The sequence below is a fragment of the Amblyomma mixtum genome, chromosome 8, assembly GCF_055824585.1.
Source record: "Amblyomma mixtum isolate Tamu chromosome 8, ASM5582458v1, whole genome shotgun sequence".
Lineage (NCBI taxonomy): Eukaryota > Metazoa > Arthropoda > Arachnida > Ixodida > Ixodidae > Amblyomma > Amblyomma mixtum.
Window position 1 is genome coordinate 85919566 of NC_143019.1, and position 17009 is coordinate 85936574.

The following is a 17009-nucleotide window of genomic DNA, read 5'->3' on the forward strand; positions in this document are numbered from 1 at the left end:
AGCACTGCTACATCTCCACTTGGAACGAGTCTATATTCTGAGCCCGATTCTTTGTTTCGTGTTAGTGGCAATTTGTTCAAAACGTATTATACTCAACACCATCAACTACATAATCAGCCACACTTAGTGCACATCCAGATCAATTGCGCTAATGGTGAACCCTAGTAATTCATGGCTTATATCAGCTGTGTCCATCTTTCCCTCGCAATCTTTCTCATCCCATGAGCCAAACACCTTTTCTAGCTTACCCTCCTATGTTTACCCCCTCTTGGAATCCACTCTGTTACTCTAAGGGGCCATTGACTATAATCGATTATCCCGTACACATCTATAATTCAGGTAGTATATAACTCACTTTCATTTCATGCATAAGCTGTCCACTTGTTTTTTGGTCTCTTAACGTTACCTGATACTTTTTTCAGTAGTTGGCTGTGATCTCGGCATTATTTCTGAAACCCTCCCTCCCTGGCCAGTACTTATTGCCCACAGCTGTAAACTGACAATGTACGGCTACTGATTACTATCCGCATATTGTGGTCGGGAGCATAGCAACGACCTTAACAGGAGAACAAAAATGTCGACAAGTGAAATGCTAAATACATGAATGCTCATTGTGGGTGGTACAGCGCTAAACAGACAAATTAACAAAAAAAAGCACCAATGATGAGCCCTGTGGTTTCTCTTTCTTTTCTTCTTTAGCCTGTTTTCGCTGTACCATTCACAATGAACTATTACGAACTTGCACAGCTATCCACCCTTATAGAGAAATGCGTTTTTCCAGAACAAGCGCAAGCAGACACGCAGAGAGGGAGAAGAACAAAAAGTCATCCCATTTTTTTTTTCGTTTCTCCATCACAATTTATTTTCTCTTCTTAATGTGTTTGAGCCAACTACTCCTCTGTCCTTTTTTAGGAGTGATTTTTATTCCGTAAGCGCATGAGCGAGTGGCTGATTTATCCTGCACGTCGAGGAGCGAATAGCTCCGAAGCATTAACCAAATGATACAGCGGCTGAATTTCAGCCAGTCCCATGCGATTCACACCTCATTTATATGACACGGTTTCAAGATTCACCAAATTTTTTGCTGTGTTTCGTCAAGGCCCATAAGGCATCAAAATTCTTCAAAATTTACAGCGAAAGCTATCGTGCGGAACCCAGCCGGCCGACTCAGAGTGGATACTGTGAACATAGATGAATGTAATGGTCCCGCGACTGGGTGTTCGCGAGAGCAGAAAAACAGTCAGGAGTGGTCACGTGTCGTCACAGCACCAACACTACAGACGTAACCGTGGATCCGTTGCCATCGCTGTGGCAGCTCTTGTGGCCGCAAAAAAAGCACAGTGGATTTCAAACATAACGAAAAGGCAGGCAGCAGGACGGAGACAGATTTCGCTGATGTTTAGGCGCTCCGCAGCAGAGTATAATAAAGGCTTCGCATTTTTCTTATTGGCATATACTTGCGGGTACACTGTGTTGTTCCCCAGACTTTCGAAACAACTTTGATCAAATTTTGACACTTCGTTAATCTGCACAGTATATATACACCTTACCGCAATACGTGTCTCCATCAGTGCGCTGAACCCAATGCTATGTTGCATTCTCATAACAAATCTTCTGTTCGTCTTCCATAGATCGCCGGATTGTAACGTAATCCCTGAAATATTACATGCATGTAACTGATTATTTTACACTCAAAGTTTTTCTACGCCACATTACCTCTATGGCGTATTTGAAGGCACTTACAAGGATTCCTAAACTGTGGAGTTTTTAGCACTTGGTGGTTTTCAGCGGTCATCAGCGCGCAAATATTCCACAATCTTTATCGACTGCGAAACCCATGACCAGTGCAATAATCAACAGCTTGCATGGTGCACGCATGACTCGAATATTAATCACGTAAAAGCGGTGAAATCCTGCAGGCTTACTTTTCCTGCATCCTCAGTTACGCTGAATGAACATAAACCGAAACCATCACCGGCGGTCATGAAAACAATGTTCACGAAAAATTCACCATTTATTGCGAAGAATTTCACGGAACATTTTTTCCAGTAGTAACGTTATTTGTTGGGACAGCTGCCTATGAAAGCATCACACTAAAGTTAAGGCGAGTGACACTGGTCCCAGTTTATGTCACGGTGAACAACGCCGTCATGCTGAACGCGAGTGCTCCGGCCTTAGTTTCATATGCACTCACGCTAAAGTACAGCGCAAAGCACTTCTGCCCTTCGGCTCCCAGGTCTCGTTTTTGCTTTGTGACTACTTTTAATATTGGCGTATAATATCAAAAAGTAATTTTAAACTTGAATAGGGACCCAATGAAAGAATAAGTCTTTGTGTGCGAACTGCATCTTTTCATTAATATTGTGGGAGGACTGGTGAGGGGGGGGGGGGGGGGGCGGGGGGAGGTGGCTATACGTAGACACCGTCGCCTCATTTTTTAACTATTGATGTCATATGCGAACATGGAAATTTCAAGCATTTGCCAGTACTTCTGTCCTGCTTTTTGCCGCTCAACAGCATTTCTCGAATCGCAGCACAGGTTTGTCATGTACGTAGGACGCCGTCGTGCTGCGCCTCTACACTGAGGGTGTGCGGAGCGCCGCATGGCGTCGCAATTCAAATGGCCTCAAATGGGGCTCCCTTGAGTGTGCCAGAGCGTATATACATGAGGTGTACGAGGTGTCCACACTTGTACGAGGTGCAAGTGTGTACGAGGTGTACGAGGTGCCTACTATCAGTGACAAGTGGATTATATGCCAAGCAGCTACCACGCTGCGCTGTGGCTACGCAATTCCTGCGATAGAAAGTAAACTTGAGCAACCTCAAGCCAGCAAAAAACGTTAGCTGTATCGTACAGAGCCAGCTGCGCTCATGCAACATTACCTATCTAGACGCCTGGCTTCTTCAGGTTGCGTTTTTTTGCCCGTTCTGGAGTGCGAAAAGAACCGTAATGTGACACGTACCTGAAATGGAGCTGAGCTGAGTATAACTAATCGACAACTGTCGCCCGTGTGCCTTCTGGCGAAATGTTGTCGTTATCGTCGCTACTCAAGCTTCGTAGGCTTCTAAAGAATGCATTCCGATTACAGGACATTAATTCTTATGACGCAAGTCCATCTTAAATTTGGCCAATTAAGGCCGTGGGAAACGTTTGCCTCTGCTTCAGGTGAAGTAACAAACCCATTTCTCATGCATTTCACCCAAAATGAGCCGGGCGCCAGACCTGGGGACTGGGATCGAACCCTTCCCGCTGGCAGTGGGAATCGAACCAGTCGCCCTTATCGCTCCTGCTGCATGCGAGGCAGATGAAATAGGTGGGAATCATGTTTAGCTGCCCAATCATATTTGGCTTCAAATACACTCAAAGGGGGGCATAGACCCTGGATAGGGGTCGACTGATGGAAATACTTAAAAATATATGCAGCTCGCCCAACACCACCCGGTCTCCCAAACTCAAAGCAAAAACACAAAAAAAACAGCAAGTTTCAAGACGGATTCATTTGCAGGCGTGGGACAGACTGAACATTACACCACTCTACTCAGAAGTTTGACAGTTCAGTGCTACAGCGCCAAGCACAAAAAACCGAGTGGATTGTGGCTAATAAGTTCTCATTGAACGTTGAATGTCTACAACGAGAGTTCCAAGCAGCAACTCTTCTTGGCAGTGTATACTGCCAGTATATACTGCCAAGAATAAATGGCTCGAGACAGTATTTACCACACTTCTGATTTTCGGCCCAACCTCTGCGGTAGCATTTCTGCAAGTAGGAGCCACAGAATCACCCGGGTGCTTGATTTTAGCGCTTGATAAACAACGCTAATTAGGCGAACCTAATGTGGAGTGTCACACAGGTTGCAAGTTCATTCAGTTTAATTGCAAGGCATCTGAGAAGCGGACTGCAGCGCCGTGTTGCCGCTCAATACTACGTTCTGCGCGATTTCACGTTATTTCATAATCATATCGTATAATGCGGCTTTCGAGCTAAGAGCGGATGACTTCAACATACGCGATGCGAAGAAGTAGCAGCATCATACATCTTTGGCAAGAGGTTAGCCTACCTTGGGGGGCTAGGAACCGCCGTACATATATCGGCAGCACTTCCCAACAATTTGTCGTGAACTCTTCAACAAGCGCAAGATCGACCTAGCGAGCAGGAAAGGCATTCGTAGCGCTTGGAGGGGCTCGACAATGGGCACGCAAACAGCGCTTTTCACTTTTCTCCTTCCGCAGGTAGGTGGTACTGAGTACCACTTTGGAAAGCCTTTTCATGATTACTTATTTCTGTACCTGTACACTGTGGCAGACTATGGTAGCTTTAATAAGGGATTCTATTTCCACAATTAGCAGCTGTCAGCCGACTGAGGTCATAGTGGCGTTACGTGATGACATGAACAGCGTAGCCTTTTAGAACATTAACTATGGATTCGAGTGGCAGCAGACGCGTGCTTCCTGGACCTATTCATTCAATTATGACTGCAAGCTACCAGCAGAACTCAAAGTGATATAACTTCAACACATTGCTGCAGCAGTTCTGTACTCAACTCTTATTAGGCATAATATTTCTGAAAGTCCCTAGTCTAGCTCGAGATTGCACTGCCCTGCCACCGTCGCCTATAAAGGCGCCAGCGGTGGCCATCTCTACCTGCACGGTCGTTCATACATATCCGGAACGCACGAGATAGCACCAGCGTAACGCACAGCGCCGATGCACCCGACCCTAAGGCGCATGCAAACGAAGCAGGAGGCGATGCCAAGGTAATATCCAGGAACCTGTACACTACCTGCGCTACTCTACTTTGATGCTAGGCGGACTGATTGCGATGGGGCTTCCCGCAACGCACTCGCTTCTTCATGCCAAAAGTGTCCACTTGAATATAACCGTTGAGAAACAGTAGCAGCGCTGAACATCCTCCGCAAAAAAGTATCCGTTTCTTAAGGTGCAAATGACCTTAACAAGAATTTACAGCTGCGCACGTGTCGGCGACACTGTTAAACTTTTCTCGTTCTCGATTTAAGAAGAGCAAAACAGAGACCGTGGTCATGCAAGGCATGCAGAGCTTTCGGAAGACACACGTTTGCACACGGCCCGTTTCAGCGTTTTCCTAGTCCGGCTGGGTGCCACTGAGCAGCAGAGCGCTCAGAACTTCCGTGCCCGTTCACTTATGTCGACACTTGTTAACTACGGGAGAGTATAGCTGCTTTGTTATAGCATTCATTTCCATATTTAGCAGCTCTAGGACGAGTTACGATAAAGAGGCGGACACGTGGAAACATGAATAGAGCAGCTTGTTAAAATTAACTTGCAGTTCGATTGGCAGATTAGGAGTGTGATTTAGACCCATTCATATTATGGGGACCCCAAGCTACAAGGTGAACTTGCGGCTATAGCGCTTCTTGACAATGTTGAATAAGCAGCCTAGTAATCTCGCAGTGCGCTGGGTTTTGAATCAACGTTTGGTAACCATGATTTGGCACTAAGTCGCGACATTTAATGTGAATATGTAAAAATGGTTAATAAATTAGCGCGTGTCATCTCTCTTGACAACAAACTTTCACACATGTTTTAGAACGCCCATGCATTCGCAATGGTAAATTGTTGATTTTATAGTTTTGCGAACTCTGTATTTTCGCTTAGCATTCATATAACTGCGTGAAATGGCGCATTATTTGCCCCACTTACCCACATAGTAGTCGCTGCCGAAACTCATTATATTTGGACGGTCTGTGAACTGGTTTGCACGGCAAAACTTTTTCATGCTTTCCAGGTCGTTAACGAGCACCACGTCTGTAAAGTACTGCCTTAGTCTGCAAAAACAGGAAAAAGAAAAGAAAACGTTAACTTAAACTTTTCCATCGGGATAAAGCGTTGTGTTGGAATTGTCAGGATTCTGTGAGAACAGAATCTTGCAGCGGTTTCATTTTTACCTACCAGTGAAATTCATTAGGGGCTATATTTATGAATGTCGTGCCCATTTTTGGAAAATAATTACCAGTAGGAGCCGGAACTAAACTGCTTGGAGAATTGGAAAAACCTGTATACTTGAAAGGAATTACAACAATGTCTAGATGGGAAACCTCTCCTGCCTTAATCGGACGTACATGTGGTAGGACAAGGATTAGAGCCCTAGGTCCATGACACCGAGGAATCCAAGAGGCCGCGACGCTGGTTCAGCCCGGCGAACCCGAGGCGCTAGTCCTCCAGGCCTCCAACGGAAATGACCCTCTCCCAGAACGCTTCAGTTGCCATGGGTATACGAGGTGCCGCTTGAATAGCACGGCAGCCCCGATAGTGTGATACAGCGTTGCTAGAGCCCCACAGAGTGAACATTCAGGGCGACAGCGGGCTGGGTGGATTGTCTGGAGGTGAGCGAGGCTGGGGAAAGTCTATGTCTGGTTCATTCGAAGAGAGACCGCATCGGCATTTGAGAGGCGGATTTGTGGCGCAGGAAGGGGCATGGAAGAGCGCAGCGAAAATCCATCGCTTCCCGGAACAAGGAGGGCACGGGTGCAACGGTTGTCGGAGGCGGTCTCGGCGAACCCCGGTGCGGAATTAGCTGAGTTGTAAGAATAGCAGTGGTGTGGTCAACAACTTGGCCGCAGTAACCGCATGTGTGCGTGTGTGTGTTTGTGCGTGTGTGTGTGTGTGTTTGCTTGTTTGTGAGTGTGTGTGTGTGTGTTTGTTTGTTTGTGAGTGTTTGTGTGTGTGTGTCTGTGGGGGTTTGTGTGTGTGTGGGGGGGTTGTGTGTGTTTGTTTGTTTGTTTGTTTGTGTGTATGTGTGTGTGTGTGTGCGTGCGTGCGTGTGTGTGTGTGTGTGTGTGAGAGTGGGCTAGCTCGCTCGCGTGGGTCCTTTACAAAGCACACTCCTGTGGATTCACCTCCGGGAAATTATCAGATTAAAAGTAGTCTTTCGTTCAGAGCCTGCACCAGCCACCGAGCACCATATTCCACTCGCCTCATCAATGCAAATGCCCAGGTTAGTCTCCGTATAACGTTCCACGGCGTGACAGAATGTAAAATTACACTGCAATGCGTTAAGGTGCTCAGGCCCCACCTGGCACTCAGAAACATCCGATGTGGTATCTGTTATATATTGTAACTTTTGCAAGAGAGTTACATAAGGTTTTGTTAAGAAAGAGAGTTTCGACCCTGGGCTTCATTCAGTATATAGATACCGCTGTCTATTCGCAGATTATCATGAGCTGCAGCAGCCAAGAGGGCAGGGCATGGATGGAAGTTGTGACAAGTAAAGAGGGTTATTGAGGAGTCCACTGGTTGAGTGTGAGCACGCGATCGTCACAGGTATCACTGCAGGAAACGCTCAGGGACCACCTGAGTGTCCAAGCCAGTACTTTCCTTTCGACGAGTAGGTACCGCTGCCACCTAATTAGTGTTATCGAATGCTACTGCAAGTGTTTAGAACATAGGCATTCAGTTTTCATTTCTCAAAAATAAATTCGATCTTGCGAAGTAAATTCGTTTGACATTACCGTTCTCTAGCCTAGCTTATGAGCAGGTATTCAGCAACACTTTTCAACGCAGAATGATACAAAAGCCGAAAGCTCTTTGCCGTCTACACGCGCAATATATATAAAATGATGCGAGCCGTTCGATATATGTGGAATATTCTTTCTCGCCGCATATGCATTTCACCACTACAAGAGCACCGAAGAAACCAGAAGCACCATTTTAAGAAATAAATGAATATTTTCTAAGGAATAAAGGATAGACCTGCATGTAATGTTTTTCCGGTGTATTATAGGGCGCGCCATTGCCGTACGCTTCGCAGAAATTTTAAAGACGCTAAATCAGTGCTCATCTTTTGTCCACTGCGGATTGAAGAATGCCTGAATGTACCAGCCGCTATATGATTCCGTGCTTCTAAACTGAAATGGTCGCCTCAAACACAATTGATATCACATGAGCTTAAGGCACCTATAAAATGCTCACATGAATTCCTCATCAGAGTAAAATTCTAACATTTAAACTAGGGAGATTTCAGATAAGACCACGCATAAATGGTGGGTCTACATCTTTTCTTTGCGTTATATAATGCGTCGCTTTCCGATCAGAGAAAAGAAAAAGTGTACAGTTATTTCTGTGCAAAAAAAAAAACACTGGCGCTTGCGCAGATTAGTGTTTTTGAGAAATATAGTCACAAATAACTATAAATATGTTCGCAATAAATTCTCCAAATTTAAACAGTATAATTAAGGATACCGTAGACCACTCGTACGCGCTAGCATTTTTGCGCAATAGACCAGTTTATTCAATTTTTTAACTTTGCACCACATCGTCGGGCCGAAAGTTTTTTACTAATATTGAAGATCATTCTTTAAATATAAATAAAAATGTTATAACGGCCAAGACTACGCGATGCCTAGCGCAGACCTTTCCACTAACAATTTAGGGTCCTGTTCGTATGAAAAGCGCAAAAAAGATTACGATAAAATCCCCTATGTGTCTTTTGAAGACAGGGAAAGAACAGTGCGCCAACCCTAAAAAATCGCCAAACTAAAAGAATATTCCATGGCAAATAATTTTTATATTTTGCCGAGGTGTTGAACACTATATGAACATTCATAAGCATGTAAAGCATGCTACATATTTTTGCTGGTGTTCCAGATTAAGCACCCCTAAGAAAGTCTTTTTGTTCCAACATTCCTCTGGAATCTTTCCTTGGAACTGAACGCGGCTACTTTTCGTGCTGAAGACGAGGTGAAGCCACAGTTGTTATGAAATATGAAATATATATTCATCATAATTATTCCCTGAAGTTCGCGCTTGCAAAATCCGTTCAAGCATTCCTTTAAAACTGCCAATTCATTGCTGGCAAACGACTCTGCCATATTTTCCAGTCATTCCATCTTTACGCTAAGCCGGGTTTTTCGAAGCTCACCAAAAGTAGTGCGCGCATCTTTCAAAGCAGCTGTCGTCACTCATTTTGCCGTGCATTGCTGTTCATATGGTTCCGACAAGTTCGAAGAAAGTCTAGAGGCTTGAGATTGGTAAAAAAAAAAATCGCACTAACGACTTCAGCGTAATGTTTGAGAAGGATGTCCGTCACATTGTACATTGACAGAGGTGTGGTTGCTTACAACGGACACTTATTTAAAGCTTCAAACGCTGATCGCTCAATTTTTAAATGTGATAAAACAAGCTCTTCAACAAAACTTAGCCCAGTCTGTAGACGACCAATGAAACCTTTTCCCTAGCCGGTGATGCAGTTAATTATAGCCTGTCTTTATAATTCCCGATGGTGGGGCAAAAGTACTAAACTACTCTAGTGAACCGTAGTTACACGAGCTAACGCCTAATATCCTGCTCGAAACCAAGCTCCAGATTACGCCGCCGAATTTACGTGCGTTACCTCTTAGCTCGCTGCTTAGCTTTGGGCCGCCGACTACTGTCCCTTTCTAACTGCACATTGTACTCAAGAGGTGAATCGGCTGTCTCTTCCCGTCCGATCCCCCTTAGCTGGTCCGTGAACTTGTGGTCTTGTCAGCACCAGTAAATCGCCTCTTCAAATAGAATCAGGTTGTCAGTGTCTTAGCTATTCTTAGCTCATTCCTCAATTGCAGAAACGTCGCCGTCAGAGCCATCCAAAACACAGACCTTTCCATCCCAACAATTGCGCGTGTGATTATCTTTACGTAGTGTTATTCTTGTTATGACGGGAAAGTCAGCGGCGATGGCTCACTCCACGAACTTAGCATCGTTCCGACTGTGGCAGTGTGCGTATTAAGAAAAATAACGAGCTTCTGCAGAAAGCGCATGGTGCGCAAGGCAGCGCGAGTTGCACTATATGCACTCGAGCATGGATGGTGATCCTGTGATGTTTAGGCAACAACACTACAACCGTTATTTGTCTTAAACCACCACTAACGCTAAATATTCGCGTTACTGAAAAGCAACTTCCATGTGAATTTTTTCGAAGTGGTTAGGTTATAAAATTCTCTTTCATAAAACAAGTGTACACTATGTTTCTTTGTATTTAAATCTGGGCTTTCTGGGAGCTAATATTCAAAGCAGACAAAATTATGAAACTTTCAAGCACACAGTCAAGTTATACCTTTCGTCTATAAAATAAATTATCTGTGTGGGTTTCATTCATATGTGTGGTGTTAAGCGCCTAGAAATGATTTGTCTTCTTTTTAGATGCTCGCAAATGCGCTCGTTCTTTCCGACCGCCACATTAAACTGACACTTATAGTTTTGAGAGGTCTTGAAGAAAAAGAAATACCAATTATTCGGAATGTATTGACGGCGTACATAGGAGAAATTGGTAGAAAGCGTGAGAGGAACAACTTTATACTACATTAGCCTTTGTTTTCAATAAATTCTTCGCTCGTGATTTCGTTTTCAAGGTGCCCAAAATTTCTGTTTTCATGGTCTCAGGGGGATATTGCCCGTTCTTCATTCAATCCTCGCGTAAAAATCCTACAGGTTACGTTGACATGGGCCACAGTACTTCAGGCTTGGTGGTGTGGTCGCAAAAAAGTGTCATGCTGATGGGAGAGAAAAGTAAGGATAGACGTTAGCAAAGAAAGGATAGACGTTAGCAACAATTTCGTCTTTGTACTACGTCAACCACCGAGATGCCTCGACCGGAAGAATGCATTATGTTGTTCTTCAATCAATACAAGCATGAATCCAAGTGCGCAAAAGACAGCTTCACGAAGATATGATTACATGTATTTAAAAACGGAAGGCCTGAATCATTTAGACCGTCAGATGGCACATATCTGTTCAACTGGTGAGGATCTTATCATATCTACAACAAATCAAACTGCACAGAAAAAAAAAAATCACTAGACACGACTAGAAACTCACTACAGCAATACATAAGACGGTGAACATTATCTTCTATGGAAGTGCCTTCTCTGTGTGTTCTTGTGGCTCAGTCGACCTTTATAATGTAGGATAAGCAGCAAGTTCGAGAATTATTCGAGCGAGATATAGCTAGCATTACTTTCGCGACTCTACCTACGCGTAGATAAAAACAATATTGGTCGACAGTCGCGTGAGTTGCCGTCTAATTGCGGCGAGCTAAGTCGCGATGTTACAATTTTTCCGTCAGCTCTATGCAGCGGTGAACACATAACTCTAATAGGATGTTGTCTTTAAATAGATGTAATGGCCGAAACGACGCACCCTCGTATTTGCAAGAATTCGTTATACATATGTCCGCACATTTTTGCGCATGTGGAACACTATACACATGCCTGGGAAGATACTAACTAGGCCGCATAAAAACTATGCTCTGAATAAATTTTTAGCGCGCGGCATTTCGGCAAGCAGCAGACAATGCGCTCACCTGACTCCGTTTCGCTAATTAGCACTGTGAGTTGCTGAACATTAACCGCATTAATAAAATGCAGCACTACAAGCGCCACATAACTGGTTCTTTACAGTATGTTCCACACACGACAGGGCTTTCTGTTTCTGGTTGCTGTACAGAGTAGCAGAGCTGTCCGCTTCATTTATTGTAGCAGCAGAAGTTACTATGTAAGGGAGAGGCAGCAATACACTTCGAACTCAGTGTATCTTCAACATAAAAAATTCAGGGGGCACTTTGACTGTCTAAAGTGGGTAGAGGCGGAAGCGTTTTCCGCACCACCTTAGCTGTTTCTGTGGCACTGGTGGCGTCACATATAATTGAGTACTAATTACTAAGCGATGAAAAATCACTAATTAATTGTTAATTACTTATTAATGCCTGAATACTAATTACAGCTAATTAATGACGCTTAAGCTCCGCCTTTAGGAGTGGAACGCGACAGCGCGTTGTAGCGCTGCCAGGGAGTCCACGGAACGCCACCACCCGTTCGGCGCGATGGCTTGCCCTTTGAACGCAACGCTTTTTGAGGAAAGGAAATGGCGCAGTAATTCTCTGTCATCTCGGTGGACACCTGAACCGCACCGTAGAGGAAGGGAGGAAGTGGGAGTGAAAGAAGATAGATAAAGAGGACCTGTAATGAAGAAAATGAAAATTGTATTTGAGGAAAGGAAATTACGCAGTAACTGTCTCACATATCTCGGTCGACACCCGTCAAAATTCAGGGGGGCACTTTTTTTACCTAAAGTGTGGTCACTGATGTGTGGTTAAGATGTTAAGCTTCGCCCCTAAGAGTGGAATGCGACAGCGTCATGCAACGCTGCCAAGAAGTCCATAGAACGCCATCGCCCATTCGGTTCTACGCCTCGCTCGTCGGTAAATTGGTTTTTGAGGAAAGGAAATGTATCTGTCTCTCATTTGTCGGTGGACACCTAAACCTCGCCGGAAGGGAATGGAGGAGGATGAGAGTGAGTGAAGACACCGTATTCACTAGACGCGCCTTTGTTCATTCCAAACCATCGAGCTGGCATGGCGGAGTGGATAGCATGCTCGTCTCTCACGCCGAAGACCGGGGTTCGATTCCTGAGCTCGACCAATTTCTTAATCGATTTTATTTATTTATATGGCCTGACTAGTACAGCTAAATAGGCTAAATAGGTAATTAAGCAATTAACTAAGCTCAGTCCCACTTACTTGGAGCATCACTACACGATCCCTTCAATTGGTTGCATGGTTACTAGCCAAAGTGCAATTGGCCCCGTTTGAAATTCGCGCACTGTTACGTCACGACCGTTTCCACCAATTGAAAAGCGTGACATTTTCTGTCGACAACTGCTGCTTACAACGATGAGACATTAAAGGCTTCCGCCTTAATACTACTCAGACACCTCAGCAGGGATGCGACCCTCCTCGCTGCCAGAGGGAGAGATGTCAGACAACAGACTTACAGCGCCCTGAGCAATGTCGGGCTTTGCAATCAGCAAGCAAGAGTGCACACCGAGGAAGTGCGGGCAAAACAGAAACGGCTTCGCAGACAGGAAAGGAAAGTAGAAGCACAGCCAAGTGGCAGAGTAAAGGTGTGTGTCGGTTGCTGTCAGTGCTTATGCATGTATGAAAGAATGACACATCGAACCATGCATGCATTCGTGTAGAAAGGGAGCACAGGAACAGCATTCATTAGCCTGCCAGCTATTCTGTGAGTTTCCCATTCCTATTAACGTATATTCCGCTACAAGAATTCCTGTGTCCACCCTGTTTCTTCTTTGGTTCACCTAGGATTCGCGACCAACTGGCAGCTGTGAAGTTTGCATGCGCTGGTGTTTCTTCTGTAAGCATTGGTTGAAATGACAAGACGCTGCACTTGTAAAAAAGGTGGAGTTGTGAGCATGATAAGCAAAAAGAAAGCACTGAATTCAGATTTTAAAGCATTTGCGGTGTTTATCAGGCATGGCTAACCATCTAGGGCGCCTTGTATACAATTGCGTGCAAAGTGAACTGAAAGCTTTTTCTTAGAGTTGTCAGCACCTAGCTTCTTTCCAAGTAATTTAGCACCTTTTATTTCAGAAATAGATCAGTTGTGTGGGTAGGGTAGCATGTCGTCCGCCATTTTTTTACTGGCAAAGTTTATTACCTCGAGGAATTCCAATTTTTTTCCGAGCTTAATGCACAGTGTGCATATTGAAAACGCGAAGTGGCTCTATGATTCTTCGGGCGTTTACTGGGCATGCCATCAGTTGTCACTTTTACTTTGCTCATCAGTTTTGACACTTTGCACGAACGCATGAATATCCCAGTAAAGAATCACTTCCTGACTTTCCCGCTGGAAAACATTTTTCTTTTGTCCTAAAGGCGCATACTAGAGCAAAAAAAAAAGTTTTTTGGTAGCGAAATATGTCCCTGAGAGGCCTCATGATTGCGATTATGAGTACGGGGCGGATATTGATGGTGCTGAGGGCGTCAAATTTTTTAGCACTGTTTCTTAGGCAGTGCTTGCAGAGTGACAATATATTTATTTGTTTTTCCTTCGCCCCACCTAATTCGAGCCGACCTTTCAATTAAATGAAACCTTTAACATAGAGCGTAAATGTTGTGCGCGCCATGCTGCAAACAACACTTGTTTCGGAGGCTGCAGGATTACAGCTTCATACTTAGTTCTCGTCGCGCATTTATAACTTGGTGCATATTTAGAACCATGCGAGGTAAATATGTTTTTCGAAGTAGTCCCTGCTGTTGCCAGATTATTTTTCTTCAGTTGGTCGTGGTGAGAGGAAATGTCACGTCAAACGATTCCATTGGTGCCTTCCAAGTCTGCTCAAAGCTATTATCAATCTCTCCAGGACATGGACTGGTCTACATCACCGCTCCTGCCAAGAACTCCAATAATTCGTAGACAGCCAATATATCACTTTTTTAAACCACGCTTTCCACTTGGATGGTGGTGAATGCGCAAGGCGGCCTTATTTCCACGGAAAAAAAATTGTCAGAGATTATTACTAGTTACCAGCTTTACTTGGTACGCTTACCTGTAAATAGGTCCATAGAGCGATGCCCATTCCAGTGCCTTCTTGCGGTGAAAATCAGGCTGGTTCATCTCCACATGTCCCAGGAATGATGTTTTCGGTGGCATAGGATGGAGCCTAGCGCCCGGAGGGAGCCTTCGATGGCGCAGCCATTTCCGCACCAGAAGCCAAACTAGCAGATAAGTAGCTGAAGCTACCAGTAGTGTACCGAAATCCATGGCCTGGAGACTAAAGGATTTCTTGCCTTCCGTTGAACTTAGGTGCTGCGTTGTAATCTCTGAAAGGCACATCCTGCAATCATTGAGGAGATACTTAGCAGGAGATACAGTTGCACCCTAGGCGCGCCTGAAGGTTTTACACCAAAAGACAGACATTTTCATTCAAAAGCTGTGAGGCGCATTTTATATACCTACAACTGGAAATTTGGGAATTAAGTCTTCACATGCGTAGACAGTAAACTACGAAGAAACACGGACTTACATCAATCTCAGTAAAGCCTTTAGCCTTTCAATTCCTCCTTTGGCCGGGAGGACTAGTTCATCCCACGTGCAAAGAAAAAGATACAAACGGCGATTTCGGGTGCAGCATTGCGGACATTAAAATTTCTTCAGCTCTCCCACAGGTCCTATATATGCGACAAGCTTAAAGCACAAAATAATCTCTATCAAGCTCACCTTGTGCTGACAACGATGCAAGCTAGCACACGAATACTTTATTCCCTTCCTCAGGCCTCGGCATAACAAAAAGTTATGAGTTCCACTTAAGTCTGCATACGTGCGGAATTGCGAAAGCTGTGCGCAATTCGTCACGTGCGCCATCTTTTCGGTCAGTGCTGTACATAGCCAGGGGGTTTTCAGCGGGTGCCGCATCATGGCGCTGCGACTGCACGTCAAGCACTGGGGAAATTTACCGAAAACGGAGGAAATTTGGCACTCGCTCGACTGATTGCGACATCTGCAATTAACAAGCTCATAATTACTCGTGTAGGAGTTAGTACATATCTGGAAGATATCTTTTTAAGAAATGTGCGTTCACTAGACACGCCTTTATTCAGCTGCAAGTGTCGATAAACAAAAAAGTGTCGTGGCTGAGACCCCAATTCTCTTTACTTATGATTGACAGTTCGATCACACACTTTCGCGGAGAGCCTGTATACAACTTCTGTCCACGCCACTCACGAACCAAGAAAGGCTTTGGCCTCGCCATCCGACCATATCTCCACTGAAATTGTAGAGAGCGCGAAGAATTTTACTGTTATACCATTGGCTTTCACTCTGCTTCAGAGCAGAGAAGCATTGGCAAATAAGCGGCTAATTATGTCATGCTATCTGACTCAGTTTGAGCTGCACCATGGAAGGTGTGATGAGATCCAAGTTCTTGAAGGTCTACGAGCCTAGTGTGGTTGCAAATTGAACATTTAGCGGTCGATGCAACTGACAACGTACACTGAATGTTCGTGCATACTTACTTCTCACTGTGAAGGTGAATTGATTTTCTATAAAGCGTAAAACGTCCGTTTGTTCATTTTAGACGTGTTGCAAGTCATGTTCAACGCTATAGTATACATAAATTAAGGCAACATTTTAACCAACGAAAGCACACGCAGAATTTTCGCATTTTGTTTGGTTGGCCATTGGGAATTCATCAATGTAGTTATTTTTTACTTTATGTGTAACTGATTAGTAAGTGTAAGAAAATAAAGCGTCATAGCCTCGGTGGGTGGCACTCGAAACGATGAACTCCGGATACCGCGTACCGCACTTTTCTAAGTGACCTATAACCTTGACCATCCAACATTATACTTTCGAGTCTCCTGATTCAAGGTGCAGCCTAGCTTAAATAGATAAATAGATAATCGCCTCCAATTTGAATCATAACAGAGGCCAGTGCAACCTTTATAAGTAAATTGAAGTGTCAAGGCGTTAGGTTTTAAACTATAAAAATTTCATTTCCGTAACGGTTCGTGCAATTTATATCTTCTAATTTTACGCCACTAATGCAGCTGTCTTGCCTCCTTTGTCCTTACTGCTGAGATGTATGTTTCCCTTTCGCTAACCCTAAAACCCAAAGAAACTAGAAGGCTCACAATGTCATGTTTAATATCCGCATGGATACTGCGTACCAGAACGTTTTTAGTAGTCTGTGTGCTGCTCCCGGATGCTGCACAAATATTAGCTGTTTGGTCATTCTTGCTTCCATATTGCCTGGTTCTAAAACAACCTGAACCAGCCTACTGAGTTACCAACGAACGCTTCCTTCCGGCTTTCGTACTTTCCAGCGCTGCATTTACGCAGTGCTACTTTCTTACAATTTTTCTTTCCAGTAAGCAGGCTCGGCTTCGCAGACTATGTCGTTTTTGTTTTTGTTGTTATCCTCACACAAACTACGTCTCTGATGTTCGTGACGGCTTCTTTTTCTTTTTTGTTGCCTCCGTACTATGTCGCATGCTTGTTAGTTTTAATCCTCAATCGCCTGTCTTATCCTGTTGCTGGCACATAAATATTTTGGTTGCCCATATCTTCTCAATCATATTTCTTAGATTTCCTCCAACGACAATTCGCTGTCTGCTTCCGTGCCTAACAGGACGACCAGCCCATTTCTGTCTGCAAAGCTTCCCTTGTTGCCACTTACATGAATCCCTAAAGCTAGTCT

The 17009-nt window shown here is 44.4% G+C and overlaps 1 protein-coding gene across 1 annotated transcript in view; it reads right to left on the reverse strand.

Annotated features, from left to right (window-relative positions):
* LOC149333284 (cytochrome P450 2U1-like) overlaps positions 1-14575 on the reverse strand; it is a 59833-nt gene extending 45258 nt beyond the window's left edge. The window contains exons 1-3 of the mRNA XM_089557697.1: positions 14361-14575; positions 5682-5806; positions 1551-1654 (exon numbers count right to left, since the gene is read on the reverse strand). Coding sequence (XP_089413823.1) covers positions 1551-1654; positions 5682-5806; positions 14361-14575 — 444 coding nt within the window. The remainder of the gene's footprint in view (positions 1-1550; positions 1655-5681; positions 5807-14360) is intronic.
* Between the last annotated feature and the right edge of the window lie 2434 nt (positions 14576-17009).